Source organism: Podarcis raffonei, chromosome 10, assembly GCF_027172205.1.
Source record: "Podarcis raffonei isolate rPodRaf1 chromosome 10, rPodRaf1.pri, whole genome shotgun sequence".
Classification (NCBI taxonomy): domain Eukaryota; kingdom Metazoa; phylum Chordata; class Lepidosauria; order Squamata; family Lacertidae; genus Podarcis; species Podarcis raffonei.
Window position 1 is genome coordinate 41,418,512 of NC_070611.1, and position 23,081 is coordinate 41,441,592.

At 40.7% G+C, this 23,081-nt stretch overlaps 1 protein-coding gene, 1 long non-coding RNA gene and 1 other non-coding gene across 3 annotated transcripts; 2 read left to right on the plus strand and 1 right to left on the minus strand.

Annotated features, from left to right (window-relative positions):
* Positions 1-813: 813 nt before the first annotated feature.
* Positions 814-17,982, minus strand: LTA4H (leukotriene A4 hydrolase). The gene is made up of 19 exons (XM_053404989.1): positions 17,766-17,982; positions 15,995-16,125; positions 15,337-15,457; positions 13,894-13,962; positions 10,079-10,183; positions 9,868-9,920; positions 8,943-9,015; positions 8,077-8,217; positions 7,848-7,871; positions 6,857-6,927; positions 6,628-6,739; positions 6,003-6,147; positions 5,812-5,915; positions 5,087-5,157; positions 3,977-4,031; positions 3,108-3,203; positions 2,168-2,250; positions 1,429-1,533; positions 814-1,269 (listed from the first exon to the last, which is right to left on the minus strand). The coding sequence occupies exons 1-19, from the start codon at positions 17,916-17,918 to the stop codon at positions 1,125-1,127; spliced, it is 1,857 nt and encodes a 618-aa protein (XP_053260964.1). The 5' UTR covers positions 17,919-17,982; the 3' UTR covers positions 814-1,124.
* Positions 17,983-18,081: 99 nt separating this feature from the next.
* Positions 18,082-19,315, plus strand: LOC128421796 (uncharacterized). The gene is made up of 2 exons (XR_008332374.1): positions 18,082-18,228; positions 19,145-19,315. It is a non-coding gene; the product is annotated as an uncharacterized LOC128421796 (long non-coding RNA).
* On the plus strand, positions 18,212-18,283 carry TRNAD-GUC (transfer RNA aspartic acid (anticodon GUC)). Its single transcript has one exon. It is a non-coding gene; the product is annotated as a tRNA-Asp (tRNA).
* Positions 19,316-23,081: the final 3,766 nt, after the last annotated feature.

A 23,081-nucleotide genomic window follows, 5' to 3' on the forward strand; every position in this document is an offset into this window, starting at 1 on the left:
CCAGTGTTAAGGTCTCTGAGAGGGGTGGAGAATGGGCAGCCTTGAGACTAGATCAGGCCTGCAGAACCTTCTGATTCAGGCCATGGTCCCTTTCACAACAGAGCATGGTGGAAAGCCACTGTGTTGCATACTCAGGCCTTTGGCATCTGCATGTGTCTGCCTGGTTCGTCTCTTTCTCCTTATGACAACTGGATTGCTGCAGGCTAGCAGCTTGCTGGATGGTGACTGCTTGGTGGGGGATGGAGACAAAAGGGAATGGAATGGAATGGAATGGAATGGAAGGGTATGCATGAGTGTATGTATATGGAGGGGCATGTGCATGTTTGTGTTTCACACCCAACAGCAGTTCTGGTCCCAACCACCACTGGGAATGCAAGGGCTAGACAGTAGCTTTTTGCATGTCAGTACTCCGTATACTGGGACGCAGGTGGCGCTGTGGGTTAAACCACAGAGCCTAGGACTTGCCGATCAGAAGGTTGGAGGTTCGAATCCCTGCGACGGGGTGAGCTCCTGTTGCTCGGTCCCTGCTCCTGCCAACCTAGCAGTTCAAAAGCATGTCAAAGTGCAAGTAGATAAATAGGTACCGCTCTGACGGGAAGGTAAACAGCGTTTCAGTGCGCTGCTCTGGTTCGCCAGAAGCGGCTCAGTCATGCTGGCCACATGACCCGGAAGCTGTACGCCGGCTCCCTCGGCCAATAAAGCGAGATGCGCGCCGCAACCCCAGAGTCATCACGACTGGACCCAATGGTCAGGGGTCCCTTTACCTTTACTCTGTATACTGGAGGCAATTAAATATACGGAAAGACGATCTGATTTATCATAAAAGATTTATTGCTTCAAATAAAGCAGTACATGTAGCAAAACTATGAATGCTACTTGTGGTGAAGTGCCAAATGCAGTGTCAAAATATATCTTAATTTTCCCGGTTTTGCAGAATTTTAAATGAGGCACAAGATTGAGATGCCAGCATGAATAATCAGGGGTGGGGGTGGGGCAGAGGGGGCACTTATTCATTCAGCATCAGAACAAAAAGCCAGTTCAGTAATCAAACATGCAAGTTACAATGATTCTTTTTCACGGAGGGAGCGGGGAGAAGAAAGTCGTTTTCTTATTGGAGTTTATCCTTAGGTCTGCAAAGGTTGGGCTGTTTGTCCCTCGAGTCCCAGGTCTTTGGTTACCAACATCGCAGTCACTGGATGCATGGAAGCTTTGTGCTGGTGGAAAGCACTGACAGCTTGAGCACGGGATTTGTCAAATTTATAGAGGTCCCTGAAATAGACACCACAAAATAACTTTTAAACGACTTTTTAAAAAATCAAGACAAGTACCATTTATCTTTGAAGAACCACTTTGTACATATTTAACATGTAAGATGCAGAGAACTTCCTATATTGAACCACTGCCTGCCTGCTTAGGTAATTGTCTTACTTAAACAAAGGACGAGTGAATTTCATTCTGCCTTGTTCTGTAGCCATCTTCAGGGCCAAAGGAATGGCATCTTCCCAGTTGGCTTGAATGCAGAGACGCAGCCATCTGAAAAGCAGAATTAGCTTTAGTTAGCAAAATCAAGATCAAGAAAATCCAAGTTTAACAACAAGCAGTCTCCAAAGTGTTGGGACTAGGACCTGGGATACTTCAGGACAGTCACTGTCACAGTCTAATCTACCTCACAGGGATTCTGTGAAGACCAAACTATTTATACCACCCTTTGCTCTTTGGAGGAAATGTGAGATGTAAGTAATAATCTTTAAATTTATATATATTTAAAATGCTTGCATATTTTATTCTGCATCTAAGATTGCTTATTCAATGAATTTGGATCTCATTGGCAAGATGTTAGGGCCCCACAAACCACATGCTTGCATGTATCTCTAAATAAACAGGTAAATTTAGAACTTTGCAACCAGCTGTTCCTGGTTGGACAGTATTCAAAACTACTTTCAGGGATCTATACCAGGGACGAACAGGATTATTTGTTTTCACAGTTGTTCTACAACCTCAGGTATGAATGGGTACACACATCACTGCTCAGTTCTATGTACTTGTGCTTTCATTTATATTTTATAGATAACAGGCAATTTGACTGCAGATTTAATACAAGTTACTACTATATAGTATCAATCCATTACATTTATAAAATTTCAGAATATTCCTACGTTTTACAAACCTGAATCTAATTTCAGAGTTGTTCACAGCATTGAAGTCATAAACCTCCTGCATTCGCCTTACATGGCTCACTGGAAGAGGATTCTAAAAATATGAAACAAGGGGTACAAAGAAAAGCAACATCAAGTCAACGACTCTTCACTTCTAAATAATTGTGCCAGCTCTAGAGTTCACCCCTGAAGCAAGAAGCCATTGTGCCCGCACAATAGACCATATGTTTCTGAAATGACACACAGACCAAAGTTGTAAACAACAAAATGGCACTCATTCTGCAGTCTGCAGAAAGTGCATGCATACTGTTCAGGGTGGTCAGAACAGTAGCACAAGATACCAACATCCCACAGTGGTTCTACAATTCTATATAAGCACAGCAATAAGTTAGAAGTACAGTGGTACCTGGGAAGTCAAATGGAATCCGTTCCGCAAGTCCTTTCAACTTCCAGAATGTTCAGAAACCAAGGCATGGCTTCCGATTGGCTGCAGGAAGCTCCTGCAGCCAAGCGGAAGCCGCAGAAGCCATGTCAAATGTTTGGGTTCCAAAGAACATTCGCAAACCGGAACACTCACTTCCGGGTTTGCAGCGTTTGGGAGCCAAAACATTCGACTCGCAAGGCATTCATGAACCAAGGTACGACTAAGACTTAGTCTCTTATCTACTAAGATGACAAGATCTAACAGTCATTGAGAAATGAACATGCTATGACTAATAACTGAAAGCCTTGATCTGCCCCAGCTGCAACGAAACACGCCTCTCCTGCATCTGTCTCCTCAGCCACAGCAGGAACTGAAACCTTCCAAAAGCACTCCTCCATTGTCTCTCGAGACAAACGGATGCCAACCTCCCCTAAATTTCACTCTACAAACTTGGAAACGCAACAAGAAAGATGGTGGCACAAACGTTTATCCTGAAAGGTAAAAAAACACATTTTGCCTATATTTACCTCCAGCAGCAGTAGTGCAAGAAACTCAATAAGCTGATGTGAAGACAACTCTTTTATATCAGCTGAGCTGAAGGAGCCAAGATTGTTTTCCGTGGCCTATAAGACAAGCAGAATTAGAAGGAAATTGGAGAAGCAGGCCTTTAAGAAATTACAGGGGGATAATTTACAGGGGGATAATCCAAACACAAATAAGAAATTACAGGGGGATAATCCAAACACCAGCAGTTAAAATTTGAATTTAATTTGTTTAGAAAACCTCATTTGGATACATAAAAGTCAAAAGAATAACTCAAGGGCTCTGGATTCTTTTCTCTTGGGAGGAATGCTATCTGCATGGAATCCTTATGAATTACAGTGACCTTTCAGCTGGATGTGTCAGTAGATACCCAGATGGGCACAAGTGGATCAAATCAGCCCAACCCACCTCTATCTATCCCCCAATCCATAATCAAATCATGAATAAAGTACTGTATTATGACTAACTTGTTCTTAAAACAGCACCAGACTAGAGAGGCAGGCTGAGACAGCAGCCATGACCCTGAAGGAAGATTCAGAAAATGCCTTAGCTTTTGAGCAATAGCCCCTTCTCTTTATCTGATCTGCTCAACCTCCAACACCCTATCTCCCCCTATACCACATTTACTGCCTCTAATGTAAGAGAAGTTTGCAAAGCTCATGTCAAAAAAATGAAGTCTGAAGTTAAAAAATTCAATAAAATCTGAAGTTTGCCTCAATTATAAATTGACTTTACTAAATTCTACATTGCATTGAATCCCCAGTTATGCATGTTAAAAGACAATGCAAAATGAAACACAAGTAATTCACTCAACATGTCTTTAACACGTTATGTACATGAGACATTAACTCACTTTGACCCATCTTTGACTCAAGGCAACACAAGCATTTGACAGTGTTGAATCATACCTGGTGAAGACATAAAAATGAGTATGTCTTGTTTAGAAAAGGTTTGTATCTTGAACATACACAGAACACATGCATTTGTATCTAGAGCACACATCCAAATTCTATCTTGCCAGCTGCTACAATATAGTTTATGAGTAGCTCTCTTTTATACTCCTCACTGATCACATCTGGCTTTGAAGAAAGAGAATAGACTATATTACTGTTACAAGCCACAATAGAAAACGAAAAATGAAGTCTAAAGGAACATTTTATAGAGTAGACACATTTAGAAATTGGCATAACCAAAACTGTGCAGGTGTTTGAGGAATATTTTTTATTATTGAAAGAGACATGCTTATGCTGCATTTAGATCATTTGCTATAGTCATACTTAAAACATTTCTTACCCCAGTCCAAAAGGATCAAATCAAGTTAAATAAAGAGTGTGTGTGTGTATAAAATTGACTATAAATAAAAAATTTAAAAATAGGAAAAGTGATTATATTAAGGATCTAATATAATCAAGGATATATTTTTATTAAATATATAATTGAATATTAAATTCTAATAAATTCAGTTATATAAATAGCTCTAATTATATATTTAATAATTTAAATTATATTATAATTACCGTATTTTTCGCCCTATAGGACGCACTTTTTCCCCTCCAAAAAATAAGGGGAAATGTGTGTGCATCCTATGGGGCGAATGCAGGCTTTTGGTGAAGCCTGGAGAGCGAGAGGGGTCAGTGCACACCGACCCCTCTCGCTCTCCAGGCTTCGCGGACCTCTCCGCAAGCAGCGGGAGCCAGCGCTGGGCTCCCACGGCTTGCAGAGAGCTGCCTGTTTGGGGGCTGGGGTCGGGGGAAGCTCGGGCGGGCCTCCCCCGCCCCAGCCCCGCGCCTGGGGGGGGGGAAATAATTTTTTTCCCTCCCCCCAAAAAAAACTAGGTGCGCCTTATGGGACGGTGCGTCCTATAGGGCGAAAAATACGGTAAATAAACATGATTATTATTAAATATACAGAGGTGCTCTTTCAAAACAAATAGAAATGTTACAGAAAAAGACTATGTGCTTACGTTGGTTTTACTGGAGGCATGCCAGGAGTGTTCATCCATGCATTCCAGTCAACTTTGTTAAGAAGGTCAACCTAAAATGAACAGACCAATGAATTATCCAAAATCTTGGAAGTGTTTTATTTCTTTGAAACTCATATTGATTCCAATATTTTTGAAGACTTATTATTAACTGTTCATTGATAATTTTAATGGGAATCACATATACAATGAAATGATCTGAATAACTTGAATGGTGAAATCTGAGGTTTCTTCTACTCCTTTCATGCCTAATTCCATATATAACAAGACCAGTGTAATGTGTGGTTCTACCAGCATTTTGCCGCATTGATGACACAGCAAAGATGGCATAATTGAGAAGGCATTGTGAAACTGAAAGCTACAGACTTCAGAAGACTAAGCCCTCAAAAAATCATTCAGCAAAGTGGACTTTTTTGGGGGAGGGGAGAATGACTCATTGTCAGATTAAACTTTTCAATTAACACTGTTGTTGCATGATAAACACAAGTAAGCAGGGAGCTAATCAGGAGAGGTACACATATCTCTGCAATATGGGAACTTCTAGGAGAGAGGGGTACCTGCAGTACAAGTTTTTTCTAGGTGGAAGTTTACTTTCCTATGACACTATAACTCTTGCTGACATTTGTTGCATAGCCAAAGGGATCGGAGGCTGGCTGCTCTTGATGGGGTTACACTCTAGCATCTCGAACTGGAAGATTAGACCTAACCTTGTCCTTGAAGTAGGAGTACAGGAAATTCTTCCAGTCTTCCGTGTCTATGCTCTTGTATGCAAACTGCTGGATGTATGCCCTCAAGAAGCCAATGAAGACATCTGGGAACATATAAGATGCATTAACCAGAAATAAAGTACTGCAACAGGAAAAAAGCCACACATATTTAAAGGTAAATTAACCAATACCTGGCCCTCCAAGAAGCTGTTCTAGATAAAGTAGTAAAGCAGAGCCTTTCTCATACGGAACAGAAGAATATGCAACATCAGGATCTACTTCTTTCAGATTAGGGATCAGGTGAGTCACAGGGTTTGTGCTTCCAAGGGTGTTTATCTAGAAAGAGACACATATTGCTGGAAACTGATGTGCTTGGAAGCTGTAACAGAACTCTACCTGCCAGCAACCAGATTGCTGAACTTCCTTCCAAAAGAAGTCTGGTAGTTCCTCTTGTGTGTTTTTGGAGGGTAACAAAGTATTTGTATCCTAATTCATCTCCTGCACTGGAATGTATTTTAAAACTTACCCATTGATTTTATGCCATGCTTATACTGCTGCTTTGTTATTTAATTGATATACTGTTTATTTCCCTCCAATTTTTACTGAAGTTGTGCTTTTTAATCTGGAAGCTGCCTTAGAGGCCAAAAGGCAGGATAGAACTTTTCTAAAGATAATTACCGCAATATGGAGCAGAAATTAATTCTATCTGCAATACCAGATAAAAGCAATAAATTTGCTCTTAATTTTACATGTGCCCAGCGTTTCTGAAGAAAAGTTATGTGTAAGTTAATCTTCAAATCAACCAGAAGCACTCACCGTGTTCTGCAATTCTCTCCAGCCTCCCTGAGCTTGGAAATGCCTGAACTGCTCACCAAAGAGCCGGCCACCGATCCTGCGTTCCAAGTAAACTGTGTGTCCTTCGTTTAGCCTGAAACACCAAGCGCACAAGTCATTATTTCTGTAAATTAGAGAAATCTTTTAATGAGTTAAACGCACACCAAAAGAAAAGCCAAGTACGTCTTAAAAGCACTTGGATTTCACCTACCAAAAATGCTCCCAGGTCTTGTTTGTTACCAAATTGCCAGTCCAACTATGAGAAATTTCATGGGCGATAACCTGAAATGTATAGAAGTGGCATAAGCACATAGTGGTCTCTTTTGCCACAAACACACATATCTGTAACAGAAAGGAGGGTGCCACTTAGGTGGCAAAGATGCCCTAAACTGGCCCCATGCAGACATGGTAATAACCATGGAGAAGTTGCTTCAGTTTTTATGGAGGTACTTGGGTTATCCTCCACTGAAATTAATCATCAACTCCCAAAATGCAAAATACTGTTGAATTTGTTACACATTTTAGTGGCATCTAACCTAACATTTGTAAATTTGTTTGGTTTCAGCTTTATTATGGTTTCAATAGAGAAGCCTGTTTATTTAAAAAAAGGGGGGGTAAGCACTAGCAACTCCATGATCCTAAATACATTCTTTGGCCTTTCTCCCACACAGAAGAGGGTCCCAAAACAACTTACAACATAAAAATAAAACCACACTTGTTCCAAGGCAGGTTTAATGTACAATATCCCAGTGAGGCTCCATAGATCTGGTTTCCAGATCACCAGCAAACTCCACTCCAGCAGCTACTACCACTGCTGTTATTATCTTTTTAATTAACCGTAATCTGTTGTCTTTTTTAGTTCACGTACTGTTTTGAGAACAGTTGGTCTAAGTGTTAACTGAGCAGACTGTTTGTATTGTGCAGAACTCTATAAAGTTGCAACATTTTTAGTTTCTTAATATTGAAGTTTAAGTTTAAAAACTTACAAGACAAGTAAACAGTGAGAAATAGTGGGTGATCTCCAATGTTAGTGAAATTCTAAAATAAATTTCATTGATTTCAGTGGGTCTACGTCTATTCCAAGTACGATTACTGCTTAGAAAACATACATAGCACCTAATGTTTCAGGCACCTTGTTTAGATTTCAGGGGAAAAGAGTACCTTCAGTATAAATACTTGAGTACAGCTGGACTTATACTTACATTGGATAATGATCTGTCACCAGCCTGCAGCAAACAAAGATCAAAAAGTTACGTCTCTAATCCACGTCAGATGAAAGCTTAATATAGTATCATTTCCCAATTCAGGCTAAGTTAAGGTCACTTAGCAAAATGAAAGCCACCATGCAAGTCCCAAACTCTAAATGGCTTTAATATGATGTTCTAAGGAAAGCTATGTAATGTAACCCATAAGAGAGGGAGACACACTTACCAGTAATGTGGGAGTCACAAAAGTGAGGCAGGGGTTCTCCATACCACCATATGGAAATGATGGTGGCAACACTAGCAAGTCATACTGACCCCATACATAAGGACCTGCTAGGTCTTCTGCAATTTTCAGCATGGCTTCTGTCTGAAAAAAAGGTCAGGAAACTAAAATAGATTCTAATATATATATATACAGGTAATGCCCAATTAGTGAGATAAGATACATCACAGACAGGATAGTAACTGACCTGTTTGTACAGAATGAATTTTACTCAGACAATAGAAACCAAGTCCCTCCTGACTTGCAATTCAGGAGGTCTGTAAAGTCATTATTAGTGGGGAAATAATACAAGTGGCTTCATATTTTAAGAAGTGGGAAAGAACTTACAAACCTGTCACAAATATGGCATTTTGAATTACAGTAATACAAACACAACTGTGATAGAGGTAGGATACAATCACTTTCAAGTCATCTTATATGCAGGTGAGAGTTGTGGAGTGATCCTCTGAGACTATCTTGAAGCTGAGGAATGCAGTCAGCTTAGTCAATTAGCTTTTAATGTTCAAACTTGCTATATGTTTGCTTTACATAGGGTCTTGGGAGAACACTCGTTCGCTTTTCTTATGCAAAATGTACAGCCACCTAAGGAATAATTAAGTACAGGCAATGACCATTTCGCACAGGGGCTCCATTCCCAGTCCCCACAAATGTCAGCTAAGCCCTGCCCGTTCTGCCTTCCTCCAGGTTCAAAAGGACCTGTGCTTCGGCAACTACGTGTAAATTAGACGTACCTAAAATGGTCACTGCCTCTACCAGCTATTCATGTTTTCACAATATACCAAAGTCATATAATCATAATTTTCACTAACCTCTGAAAATTCATGTGCAGATTTGTCCACAAGCTCCTTTTCAGCCCACACCAAAGTTCTGGGGCCAATCTCTCTGAAGAACAAAATTCAGTCAGAAAAACCAGGAATACCATCTTGGATTTCCTGGCTGCTTATTTCTTAGCGAAAATTTCAGTGCAGCTGTTTGTGGACATTTTAGTAGCTGGGGCGAGTGGCTGTAAAAAGCATTATTGAAAGGGAATAGCTGATGTGAACAGTTCCTTTAATTGCCTCTGGTTCCAAAGATTGGCGCAGACATAAGTCCATATCCTAGCCAGAGTTTGTGCATTAGGAGAAGGTGACAGGGCTTCACCAAACCCTTCTTCAACACTTTACCCTTTTGCAAGCAAGTTCTCCCTGCCAGCCTTTGTCATACTTCGTCATGATATTCACACTCCTCTTTATTTAAGTATTCTGTAGCCCAACAATTGGAGTGACCTGGAAGGACTGATGCAAAGATGCATTGCCCAAACAATGTGCATGTACCAGTCAATTTATGCACATCTGTCTTGCAACTTCTACTTCTCCCAGGAGCTCAACTATATTCTTCAGTGAGGAAGCAACAAAATACCATCTAATTCTAGAAATCGCTTCCAAAACAGCCCGTTCTTACTGCATACAAAATGATTAGAAAAGGAAGGTAGAAAGTTGTCTTGCCTGTCACAAGCTAGATTGAACTATAATATTCTGTTAGCAGCCAATATAGAACAACAGATGAAGTGTGCTTTCAGATTCGTGTTCAGATATGAATCCTACTGAATCATTTTTACCGTCCTCCAAAGTGACATTGTAGCAATATTGATAAATAGGCTGCAGCCCACTCTCAAGCCCTTGAGAGAGGACAGGCTCAAGCAATTTCTACACTTTATAAATCGAGGAATTTCCACAGTTATTGAGTAATACTCACCTGCTTTCCAAAGCACCAACAACTAAAGCAATCAGATAGCAGGGTATTGGAACCTAACCCCAAAGGAGAGAAAAATAATAGAAACAATAACAGTGCTGCATGTCACATATTTTACACCTACAAGGCTGAAGCCAGAGTTATCCAATATCCAATGATGCATATCTACATTATGTAACTGACCATTGTGGGCTGAAAGTGCATAATGGCTTACATTTTGTATGAAGCGGTATATCTTCCTTGTGCTTTCTTCTGGGTCAGGCAAGTCTCCATCTCTCTTGGCACTCATAAGTGCCACCAGCTCATTCGGAACAGATATCTAGTGAAGTACAAAAATATATTTGTTTTTATTTAATAATGTTAAACTATTTCACACCTTGCAGGCAATGATACCCTAGAACGGCTATTCTGTAGCAGTGCAGCTCAGAAATAATTCACTTCTTGCCTTACCTGAAAGCTCCCCTTATTTTCTGCCATGTTCACACCTGGGTTTTTCAGGAGTGTTAAGTGACACATTCCCTGGTGTCATGACAAACATCAAGTTACTTGATCACAAGTAACACATGCCAATGTGCAATTTTGATCTTTTGGTTCCCTGTTACATACTGCTCTCTTGGAGAGAATGAACAGTGACTGTTCCTGCAAAAAGACACCCATAAGACGTACTCTTTGAGCATAGCTGTGTGGGCAGTAAAACACTTTCTGGCAGGAAAGAATTGTTGCAGGTCCTCTGCCCCAAATTAGACTGGAACTGTGACAGAGGATAAAAGGTTAAAACTGCCTCCCATGGTCCTGGCCTGCTTTGTTTTCCCCATCAACTTTTTTTTTAAAAAAAATAGCTGTGCAAGGGCTTAACAGCCCATAAGACAGAGGCCTGGGAACCTGCACCCAACATTGAGCAACCAACCACCAACATATCCCTCTCCAGATTTCTGACAAAAGTAACCTCTGATATGTTTTGCAATGCATAAAGAAAGATACTCTAAAGGAGAACATGTGGATTTGATGTTAAAATGTTGAGTCAGCTTGTTAATAATGCCACAGCAGTTTCCACATTCTGGAGTTCTAAGTGCTGAAACTGCATTCTCACAACCTCCCTCTTCAGCTATTTAAGTGCTTATCATGACAAATCTGGCACAAATGATGCAAAACTTGTCACTCTGCCATCTGGTTATGGGTAATAAAGTGTCTGGGGCTGGTAAGCAAGAGATTCCGACTTCCAATAAACTTAACTTTATATCCATCTGTTTCTTACGGCATTCTTTATAGGCAAGGGTAAATTATACCCTTGAATGTTTTAAGTGTGTTCTAAGGTGCAATTTACGCAAACAGCAACACCGCAGCAACTGAAAAAGTTGCTGGGTTGAGGCTGCAGCATAGACAGTTTGCACGAGACTAGGTTGTAAAATCTTCTTTGGTTTATTTATTGGTAACATTTATTGCCCATCTTCCACTACATCTTCCATGTGGTGCACATGGAATTTTCCAGTGATTTCCCAGCAGGCACTGGTCATGCCCAGGCCTCCTTGGGTTCAGCAGTGTGGCTGCAACATGCACCCTCAAGATCCTGCCTACACTTTTCTTTCCTAACCTCCCCTCTTTTTCTTGGTAACAGTTTTTATTCATTATCAGCATTAAACTTTTTAACATGGCTGCAGCATTGATATATCCATCTAACTTTGTTTACACTAGAGCATATGACATGCAACAATTACATAAAATTAAAATAAATATTTTTGAATATATTAACAAAGTTGTATCAAAGTGTATCTACCAAAATTATTGCAATAATTGCAGATATGAAATGATGTATAGTAACATGCATTGGTATTTTGTATCAATAACAATTAACATTTATAGGAATTTAAAGGAAGTGGGAAGGAAGGAGGAAGGGCACTTTTAAAAAAAAATCCTTAATCCTTAAATCCAAACTATGATATTTGCATGGATCTTGGAAAAACATGCCTGCTTTTCTCAGATTTTTCTTAAGGCCAGATTGGGGAGATGTCATGTAGTCCAGTCTATACATGACCTGTCACCTGCCAGATCCTTTTCAGGTTTAGGAAAGCAATGAGTTCAAGGCACTCCACAGCTCCTGCTGCTGAGGTGCAGGCTTTGGCAACTAATTTACATTAAACCTGTCTGGCCATTCTCTACTGATACCCACTGGTCCCTCCAGAAACCCTTGTCCAGGGCCCAGATCAGTCTGAGATGTTGAAGATGCAGCCAAGTGACTGCTGTCAGTGTGCCCATTCTTTTAGGGAAGAAGTTGTGGCTCAGAGAAAGAGAGAGAACAAGCTTTACAATTTCAAGTCCAGTCCTTGAAATCTGCAAGCAGGACTGGGAGAGTCACTTGTCTGAATGCTAGGAGAACCACCCCCAAGCCACACCCTCCTGAGCAACACCCCTGACCAGACTTTCTCTGCAACCTCCTTGACTGTTTTTGCCTTGCTGGAATGTGTCTTCAAACTCTGATAAAGCTTTCATGGATGGAGGATAGAGAGGGATGTAAAAGTATAAAGGAACTAGCTTACTGTGCAAAGGTAACATTCACAATGTTGTTCTGCCCACTTTTGCCTCCAGCCCTGCCAATCACTAGCATGTGGCCACTGGAAGGTTGTCCAGATAGGAATGTGGCTATGGGCTGAAACTGGTTCCCCACACCTGATGCAAGCGATACTGAGCTAGATGGACCCAAATTCTGAGACCGTATGAAGCAGCTTCATATGTTCCTAATTATCTAATGCAAATGTGCCATGCAAGTCTGATGATAAGCAAATAGATCAAGCTCTACCCAGCTTACTGAATGGCTCAATTGTTCAAAGGACTTATGTCATGGAGCATAAGCACAATTTCAGAAGAAAGTTTTCAAAGCCAGAGAGCTTGGCTTCCTTGGGCTGGGAAAACAAACATCTTCAAGCCTCCTTTATTTAGCAACATTTTCTTTAAGGATTTCCCTGAAGATAGAAATTGGTTTTACTGTAAGCTTATAGTGGGGAAAACTTCTACTCAGCTGATTTACTTTAGCCGATTTGTTAAGATTCCTGTGTTATGAATCCTAAGCAGTTTCTGCCAAGTACTAGAACAAATAGACAGCTTGGCAAGTGCTTGTTGGATTCGAACAGAGTCACTTTTATATACAAACATTTCTTCCACACTCACACAAACCCAGGAGAGAGAAGCAGTCAAAGGAAAAAAATCCACTTGAAAGAAAAAAACAAGCTAAAAAGAGAAACCACAAAAGGCAGGAAAAGGGACGCACAAGACCAGCTGCTTCCAGAAGTCAATTTTCCTGCCTTTGGACACTAGATGGCAGGGTTTCTCACCTGCTGGGCCATCCTCCATGGAACAAAGTATTATTTTATTTCCAACATTGCAAATTCAATCTGTCAAAACCTATTCCATGGCACCCTCTTACAATGGAGGCTAACCAACTGGTTTTCTGCATATTCAAGAGTGGCTCCAGATCAAATAACTATCCTCGCTTCATAAGCCATAATTTATAGAAGTGGACAAGTTTGATTAAGCAAGAATCTTACTGTTTGGTCTGTACAGGCGCACCATCTATGCGGAGCCGTGGGGGCCAAGCCTCCCCAAGTTCTACAGTGGCCCTGCACACACACCATGGGGCGTCCACATGCCCTGCAACATGCACGAGTGACATCAGCACGCAGAGCACACGGGTCTGTACTAACACCTAGTTCTCCAAACCCCATCTATTTGTTGAAAGACAGTGGCACCTTCCAGATAGAGCATGATAAGGCAACCAACTGGAATCTTATAAAGTAGTAGACACTTAAATTTGTGCACCAAAGCTTTACGAACAAAATAACAATTGGGTACCTGCAAAGAATGCAAGAGTTTTTCGCTATACATTTTCAGGTTTTTTGTCTGCATGTTCACTCAAGTTGCACAGTTTGGTGGCATGGTTTTAATGAATAACAATGCACTAATTGAGATTATGCATGACTTCTAAATAAGAGAGCCAAGTTTGCACCTCAGGGGTACAGAGCTTTCAGGTTCACCTACTTCTGCATAGTATGTTAGCTTCACTGAAGGAGTGTCCTGGCAGGGAAGAATAGCTCTGCAGTGTGTGGCCTAAAAAACAAAGTGACACAGATTACAGGCTGCTGTTCTTACAGATATAGTAATGCACAAGGAACATTTTTTTAATATTACATTTTGCACTACACTGCTACCAATAAAAGCATAATACCCCCAAGTAACCACATCCAGGCACAATTTAATTAGGCTCATGTGCCTGCTTCAAATTCATATATACATTTCACATTCCCTAATGCAGTCCACCAATCAAATGCCCCTTAGTTTAGAAGGCATTTGAAGTTTGAAAGGCAAGTGGACCAGTAAGATCACAAGCACATGTACTATTTGAGATTGTCTCACCACATTATAAACATTGCTTCAAAAATGTCATAACAGAGCACCCTCCAGAACTTTACACAACATACATGCTTCCAAGTAATCATAAAAAGGCAGTAACCAGTGATATGGGTTTTCTGGAAAAAAAACTGAACAGGAAATTTCCTAGACTTGTCCCCAAAAAAGTGTTCTATCCAAAACTTCAGCAACTATCAAGCATTCCCCTCCCTACCATATCTGTTCCTGTGTAATTCTATGAGCTTCTCTGAATTTATCTGGTAGCACAGCCTACATCTGCTTCATCCTGCACCTAATAGATCGATCTAAAGCAAGCTCCTTACAGGAATGGTTCTACTAAGTTATTTTCATACCCCAGTATAAGGACTTTAGGAAATGGGTAAAGTTTTCTCCCTTTTTTTCTCCCTTTACTGCTCATCTCCAGAAGACCACAGGGAAAGTCTAGACAGCACCTCCATCATCAATTGTCTTTGGTGGAAATTAAATGGTTTGATGTTCTAAGTATCAAAATGATTTTGTTTTGCAAATCTTGTTCAACACTATTATAATCTTATTTCTGACCTTTGGTAAAGAATTACAACCCTATTAACAGTTGCACTTAGTATTATAGTTCATACAAATGTGTTGAACCATAAATGTCTGACATTTAGAAGATAGTACACAAGATTTGCAAGACACAATGACCCTGTTCTCTTAGCCACCAGGTCATAAAACCTCTTTTAAAGAATGTTCAATTTCTTGAGATATGCAAGAACCAGGATCAGTTCTTCAGCTCCAATATAACTGAGGTCTTTTATGCCTTTGCACCCAGCCAATGTACCCACTATGCAATGGAAAGTTATCACACAATGGGATCCTGAGAGCCTTTACAGACTGCTACTCACTCCCCCAATACACTGTAAGATTGTATGATATATACTTTAAGAGAGTCTGTGGCAGATAGTCTTGGCTCAAGTGATTTCAGTTGACAGGCACCATATGGCCAAGTGGAAGCAGTGCAGGATACACAAAACTATAAGTAACATGTGGGAAAAGGTTGCCCATAGCAGAGAAGGAAAACAATGGTTTGCTCACCTGACACTGACTGAAGAGAAATGGGTGCCTTTTCCCCGATGTCTGCTCGGGAGTGAACCACTGGAGTGCTGAAGACCTTGGAGACGTTTCAAAAGTGATCTCTATAACCACATCTTGCCCCCTGTGAACATTGGAATAGTGTGCATTTTTGAGAATAGGTCAGATGTGATACCTCCATCATCTTTGGAAAGCTCTAACTTTTAAATTTGTAACTGCAAATTTAGGGACAAACTTAGGCAACTGTTTTCTTAAAATTTTAACAGCCATTTAATTATGTTAATGAAGAATATGTAGTGGGCAAATAATCTTCCATTCAAACAACTACAAAGTTGTTCATGCATGAGCAACAGTAGCCCCAACTCACAAATACATTGACTGGTGTATATTAGAATTTCAGGACAATCATAACTACCTCAAGAAACAAGTCTTATCAGATTTTATAGCAATAAAAATAGCAATAAAAAACCTATACGGGCCCAAAGTATGTATATTTTGCCAGACTCTTAAGCAAATTTCTGCAAGTCTGGCGTCATGTCATATGCTACAATATTACACAAGCACAACTGCTAGTTTAGCATGACATGGCCTCTTAATATAGCACATTTTAAGATAAGATCATCAAGAGACCAGAAAAGGGGGATAAACTGAACACACATACTTTCCCAACTCAAAAGGTAGTGTGATTTCCAGCGGTGCTCCTTTGAAGCTATGACGTTCCCCAAGAACAAATTGTGCATCTTGCTTATTGACAACCACTTTGTGTATTGTTAGATCCTTTGTGTCCAAAACCTGTAAGTGAGTTCATGAGCTATTATTGACAAACGCACTAATATATATTGAAAATTGAATCAATGTATTCAATATTTTAAATGGCCAAATGGCCAATATAAATTCTATCTGTTCATAAATTCCAAAAGAAATAGAGAAGCAGACATTTACAAAGGCTCAAAAATGTAGCCCAGCCTTTCCTTGCATGTTGTTAACCGGCTTTTCCTCATAGTCATGCAAAAGGATTATGTTGCCAAGACAAAAGGGACTGAGCAGCACTTGATTGCATTGCCCAGCTCAATTCTCAGAACAGTCAGTGCTATCAATCTCTAGGTGCTATATGAATACAAGACAAGCATCTTGCAAAGCTTTATCTGCACAGCACAAACAATTATATGCTTCAGAGCTACACAACTGCAGCTATGTTGTGGCCAGTTTTCTACATATGTTTTTAAGATGTAGGAAAACACAGTATCTAGAGTTAAATGTTCTGTTCATTCCACAACCTTAAGTCTCTGTGCCTTCAAGTACTTACAAAGAACAGAAACTGGCATTGTTCCAAAGTACTAAACAGCCGACGAAACAAAGACACGTAGGACAGGTGTAACCCATTTCTGTGGCCAGGAGAGTCAACTTGAAGAAACTACTATAAATCATACATTTATTTACACAACAGCAGCACCAAGTAAAGTATATCAGTCCCTGAAGTGCATTAAATATTTTTAGGATATTGTGTAATCATTAGGGACAATATCCCAGAAACTGACAGACTGGTATGCAAGTCTTGATTCCCTTTACTGAGAAACTTGACTTGGATCTTTGTTTACAATTTAGAACATCCAGCGATCTCTCCAACTTCAAATCAACCGAAAGACTTTAGCAATCGCCACCAGTTCTTTATCAAGGACTCTGTCACTTAAGTTTAGAGAGAGAGAGACAAGCCCTTGAGGAACTTGCTTTTGCAAGCCCCTACCATACCAGCGTGACAAAGTACAACTTCCAAGGAAACAAAATGCAAATGCTGCAGCCACGAGAGAAAGTCGCCAGCCTCAGAGCATCTGCTTTAAGCTTAAGACAAACCAACTTAAAACAGAAGCCCAAGCCAGCTTTGCGCATAATCCCTCCGCCCGTTTCCTCCAAAGCTGTGATTCCCAATGCGGGGCACATGCCCCACAGGGGGGCAATTTCATTTTTAAGGGGGGGCAATTTGGAAGCTTGTTTAGACCCAGTTAGTGGCCTTTTAGGCTTCCTCCACGGGAATAGGAGTTCAATTTTTGAATAATAAATTATATGTGGGGGGGGGGGCACCAGGATTTTAGAGATACTTAGGTGGGGCATGGCCAAATAAAGGATGGGAACCACTGCTCCAAAGGCAGGTCTGCTGGGTTCCTCAGAGATAAACGCGCCCACAGGTAAGAGGAGGAGAGAGAGAGAGATATTATCTTGGGACGAAGGAGGCGTCAAAGGAGAAGGTGTCACCCAGTAACTTTCCAGGCGGTGCGGCAGGTGCGGCTTCCCAGGTTTCCCTCTGGGGCGGCCGTCGCCCTCCGCCCCACAGAGGGGCCTGCGCTCCTGCCGGCTACACGACGGAGGGCGGCCGGCCCTCCCCTCTCCCTCCAGACCTAGAGCCCCGCGCCCCGCCCGTCTAGGGAAGAAGTTACCAGTCGGCGCAGGCTGTCCCTCTCCGCCCTCACGGTGAGGGCCGCGGTCCCCCTCAGCGAGCGGCTGGCGAAGTCCACGCGGCAGCGCAGGTGGAGATGGTGGGTGCGGCAGCAGCCGGGCGACGCGAAGGAGCTGGGATCCGCCTCGGCCATGGCTGCGCTCTAGCCTTCACGCCAGCCGGCCCACGGCGCTTAAGAGCCGGCCTGCCGGCCACAGGCCCCGCCTCGTGAGGCGGGGTCAAGGGAAAGGGATTCTGGGAAAGACAGTTCTTTAGATGGGGAGAGCCTAAGGAAAATACGGAGGGCGGACTACTACTCCCACAATCCACTACGGGAAAGCCTCGTTCAATGGCTTCTGTTTGGATGAGTCGGTTATCCTATGGCACACCGCGAATTCTCCGGAGGAAGAATTTAAATTGACAGAGGAAGAAGGTTGGCCAAGTGGTTCCTCGTTAGTATAGTGGTGAGTATCCCCGCCTGTCACGCGGGAGACCGGGGTTCGATTCCCCGACGGGGAGGTGCTATGTTTTTTCCTTCCTTTCTTTGCTCTGTCTATACTGTATATATAATACAGTTTACAGCAACTATTTCGAACATGTACAATTCACCTACTGGTTTATTAATACTTGTCTCTGCTTGTAGAGTAAGTGCTGGTTTTGCACTAGCAATGCTTACAGCAATGGCTAATGATATTAAGCTGAAAAGCAGCTTTTTAATAGAAGTTCATTATTCATACCTCAGGCGATTACAGGAAACCTAGGGTGGCATCATTAAGTGAATTCATATTTTAGGTTGAGATTAGTGCTCGTGCATTTTACTTGATTAAAGAAGTGCCATCCTGTTTCATCAGGGATGGGGGAATTTTGCAAGACTACTATGTTTTCAAAATTTATAATGAAAATTAATTGTGGGTTATTAATTATGAATAGTATTCACAATCGTGGCAAACGGATAGTTGATTCCAACTGTCCACTTGGACTGTGTGGCTCACCTGTTGGAGTGGCTTGGGATGGAACTTGAATGTAGAGGGGGACTCTTCTTCCATTAATAATAATAATAATAATTAATAATTTTATTATTTATACCCCACCCATCTGGCTGGGTTTCCCCAGCCACTCTGGGCAGCTTACATCATATCTAAAAACATCAATCCTTATAATTTTTCCTAAAACCATTGATTTTTAGCACATACAGAGATTCCCATGTGCCCAGCTCATAGATAACCACATGGATCTTTGGATCAGGTCTGCTTGTTTAAATAAATTGTATTCATTTGTTTCTTAACGAAAGGTTCTACACTTGATCTTAGCCACAAATTACAAATATAAGCAACAACAACAACAAAAAGGACAAACTAGTCTATTTTTTTATCTGTATAGGTACATCTGTGTGCAGGTCTGAAAATCCATGTTATACTGGAGTCCTCAGCACAGAAGAAAACTCAAGGCAGCCAAATTGAGATGTAGGGCACTGAAGATTTATATGTGGTGCTTTTGGCTTCCTTGTGTAAGAAATAAAATGATACCACACACAAAAAAAATTCTGGTAAAGAGTTGAGTCAGGTTTTGTTTGACTTTGGGTAATTTTTGTATCATTTTGTAACATTTTTCCAGTAGGGCAGTAATATAAAGTTTATCATACAACCTGTCAATAGAATGCTCTATCTGTCATGTGTTCATTTCATTGGTTATTTATGCCTCTCTGAAGTGAAGTCACTGTGGGGAAGGAGGGTGTGAACATGGGCACCTGAGTCTCTTCCTAGGTGTTGGGTACTGAGAAACTTGTAAATGGAAGCCTATTCTCTCTTAAGGCCCTTTTATCAGTTCAAAGATATGCTAGTTTAGGAAAATGAAGGAACTGTGTTTCTCTCTCTCTCTCTCTCTCTCTCTCTCACACACACACACACACACACACACACACACACAAATCTGGTTATAGAAATTAATGGTCTTACTTGTATTAGCTTTATATGAAAAGCATTATATTCATTGCCAGTTGCTTACTTAATCTTGCTTTCTGCATGAGTTGATTATTAAATCTACAATGCTGAAATTTCTGTGCTAAGACCATGCATTGCAAAACCATTAGTTTTAGTTCCTCAGAACTAATTTCCTGACTTCAGAATTATGGATAACTTCCTTTTTCTTGTGGTACATCCCTTTGTATTTAGCTTGCTTGCTACACTTCATTAAAATATATACTGATCTTTAAGCATGTGGCATCACAAGTTCAAGCAGACTTGCATATTTATAGTACGGTCAGTTTCTAATCACTTATTTTAACATTTGCATCCTGTTCTCATTGCAAAGAGTATTTGGGGGCTGACTACTTGATAGTGCAATGGGGTGTTGTGCAAGCATAAAGAGGCGCTGTAGTAAGTTCCATCCGATCATATCATTGCCCCATGGTGTGATGGACGGCACTGCTGTCCGTTGCCTCTGAAAGCTTACACAAGAGCAAACCAGTTAGGACATGATCTGAAGCTTCACAGGGATCGGACATTCAAGATTGCTCCACATAATCTGTGGCTACCTCATTCCTCCATGCTGAAGTGTAAGGGGCAGCCCCACGCAGTGCTAAGCATGCATCAACATTTCTGCATGCAAGCTGGAACTACTATTGCATCAGAGCATCACTCTTTTAGCTGCCGCACATTTCATCTTATTTTTCCTTTAGGCAATGCTGCAGTCACTTCAGTGCACCACCATATGAATTTAAACCACTCTTAATAATAATGGTAGACCTACATTTTTGTGACCCTGAAGTTTAAGCTTTTATGGGTGCCTCTTTGCAACCAGCAATGAAGTCTGGGTAACCACTGTTAGCTTCTTTAGTGGGGTTGTTCACAACCATCTTTACAACAGCTGTGCTACTGACTCTCAGACTTTGGGATTGTTGAAATATATACAACAAAACACTCATAAATTTGTGTTGTGGAACCCATTTTTTAAAAAAGTAATGTGGACTAAAGTTGTTTCTGGGCCCCCCCTGGGATAACAAATTCTCCTGTGGCACAATGGGTCAGTGTCTCTGGCTGTTAATCAGAAGGTTGGTGGTTCAAGCACACCCAGGGATGGCTGTGAGCAGAATTCCTGCACTGCAAAGGGTTGGACTAGATGACCCTTGGGTCCCTTCTAACTCTACAGTTCTAAGATTCTGTATTGGCTGTGAACTCTTCCAATAAAAAAGTATATTGTGAGCTGTTAGGAGTCCACCTAGTGGGGAAAAGCGGGACATAAGCCTTTAAAAGAAATTCAAAAGCTAATGTAATTTCACTCCTTTCTCAATGCCTGGAAGTCACAGTTAGTAGACAATACTGAGCAAAAGAGTTCAATAGTCTTATCAGCCCAAAGCAGTTTCCTGTGTCCTAACTCTTTCAGTTACTGGTTGGTTCAAATAAATTTGACACACACACCCCAATGTGACAAGACCTTTACTGGAGAGAGAAAGAGAGAGAGGACACATTGATAACACTTGTGGTTGCAGCCTCCACCAAATATAATATATTATTTGCATTTAATAAGAACCACGTCTTTCAAGCTGGAAGCTGGTGAAATAAAGGAGATATGTACATACATTTGGTTTATTCCCCAACTATTGGCTGCACACTTTATTCATTCCATCTTTCTTCCTCCCCCAAAACAAAAGCTAGCAGCAAAAATAGGTTTGTTATTTACTTAACCATCTGCTGTTTATATGCAAGCCCAGTGGAAATAGGAGGATAAGAAAAGCCTGAATGTCATCATAGAGGTCTTATTTTTAAAAAAACCAGCAAACCAGGGCAGGCACCTTTATTTCCTGTCTCTCCTGCCACTGTTAAATGCAATTATAACTACGAGGTGGCTTTCAGACACCAGCTAACAGAATGGCATGACAATAAAATAAAGCCAAATTAAAACAAGGAACTCAAAAAGTACTTAATTTGGAGACAGCTTGCAATGGAGAAGCAGGAGTACAAGTTAAACACCTCACACTCTAGGTACAAAGGTGGGCTTGCTAGAGGGAGCAGTACAAGTTTTTTTTATATATTTAGAAAAGTTTAATAAAAGTTGAAGTCCAAAATGTCTTGCAGGAGACTTTTGCAACCACAGGTATTATATTCACCAGTATTATTTGCAATTTATTATTTGCAGAGGAAACTGAATAGATTCAGAATAACTGTTACAGCTGCTTCCAGTCCTGGTTTGTTTGAGGGGCTACAGCAACTATCTCAGATTCAATTCAACTTATGAAGAAGTCATTTTCACCCCAGTCTGCATTCCATAAATTGGCTGCCAACCACTAGGGTGTACCATTGTCAATGCTTCAGCAAATAAGCAAGCAAGCAAGCAAACAAACAAACAAATACTTTGTGAAAATAGAGGAGAGAGTTGGGAATGGTAGTTTCAAAACTAACTCAGTTTTTTTAAATTAAAATTTGGAGTAGGAAATAAAACAAAAATCCTGGTGTGAATTTCATCTCTGCTATTATGTGTGGCACTTCTTCTGCGATATGTATAATGGGGAAGAGAATCTCTTTGATATCAGAAAGCATCAGGCAAGATTCAGTTACAATATCTTAAGAGGTGTCCAAATACACAGCAAACAACTTGCCAAAATATACAGCTGATAAGCAAATGTGACATGCAGCAATAGTATTTTCCCCACCAGTTCTTAATCTTTTCAAGCCTTATATTTAAAAACAACACTGCAAGCAAATTTTCACAGGGAAATATAAATTGTTTCTCTTCAGTGAGCTATGAAACCATAAAAACACAAAATGAGTATCAGGAAAGCAAGCAAAAAATTTACATATTTATTACCAGTAATGCAATGGGAGTCAGAAAAGGTTATAGACAACGGAAGGCAATAATGCCCTTATCCTGTGGCACTGGCACAAATGGGGGGATTATTCCACTTAAGAGCAGGCTGCTATGCAGTTGGTTGGTTTCGAGCTGACTGGACTGATTATGCACAACAGTTAAAAATGATGTTCTGTGCTGGAAGTTGGAAACAGTAAGAACAGAATCTGGTAAACTTAGAATGTGCAGTAATTCGTATTTGTGTTCCAGCTTAAAAACCTTTGGGTAGACTATTAGAATTTATTTATTTTTAATATTAATAATGTGGTAAGCTTTTAGTATCCCTGCAAAGATCTTTAGTGTACAGTTCTGTATTTCGAGTCAGATTCCTTTCACAGTCATCCACATCTGAAGTGAATAATAAGTTTATTATTATGTAGTCTGAGGAATGGCTTTTCATAGCCCATTGCTTACTTGTTTCTGCCATGAAATATGCGGAAGAGCATCCACAGTAAACTACACAAACTGGAAAGCA

What these genes read in the sequence shown, in the direction of transcription:
- LTA4H (XM_053404989.1), bottom strand. Translation starts at nt 17,918, where the DNA reads ATGGCCGAGGCGGATCCCAGCTCCTTCGCGTCGCCCGGCTGCTGCCGC. An exon ending in TTCTCTTCAGTCAGTGTCAG is followed by an intron (nt 13,963 to 15,336) that starts GTGAGCAAACCA and finishes TTTGTTTTTTAG; the next exon opens with GCCACACACTGCAGAGCTAT. An exon ending in TTGTGACTCCCACATTACTG is followed by an intron (nt 7,872 to 8,076) that starts GTAAGTGTGTCT and finishes TGTTTGCTGCAG; the next exon opens with GCTGGTGACAGATCATTATC.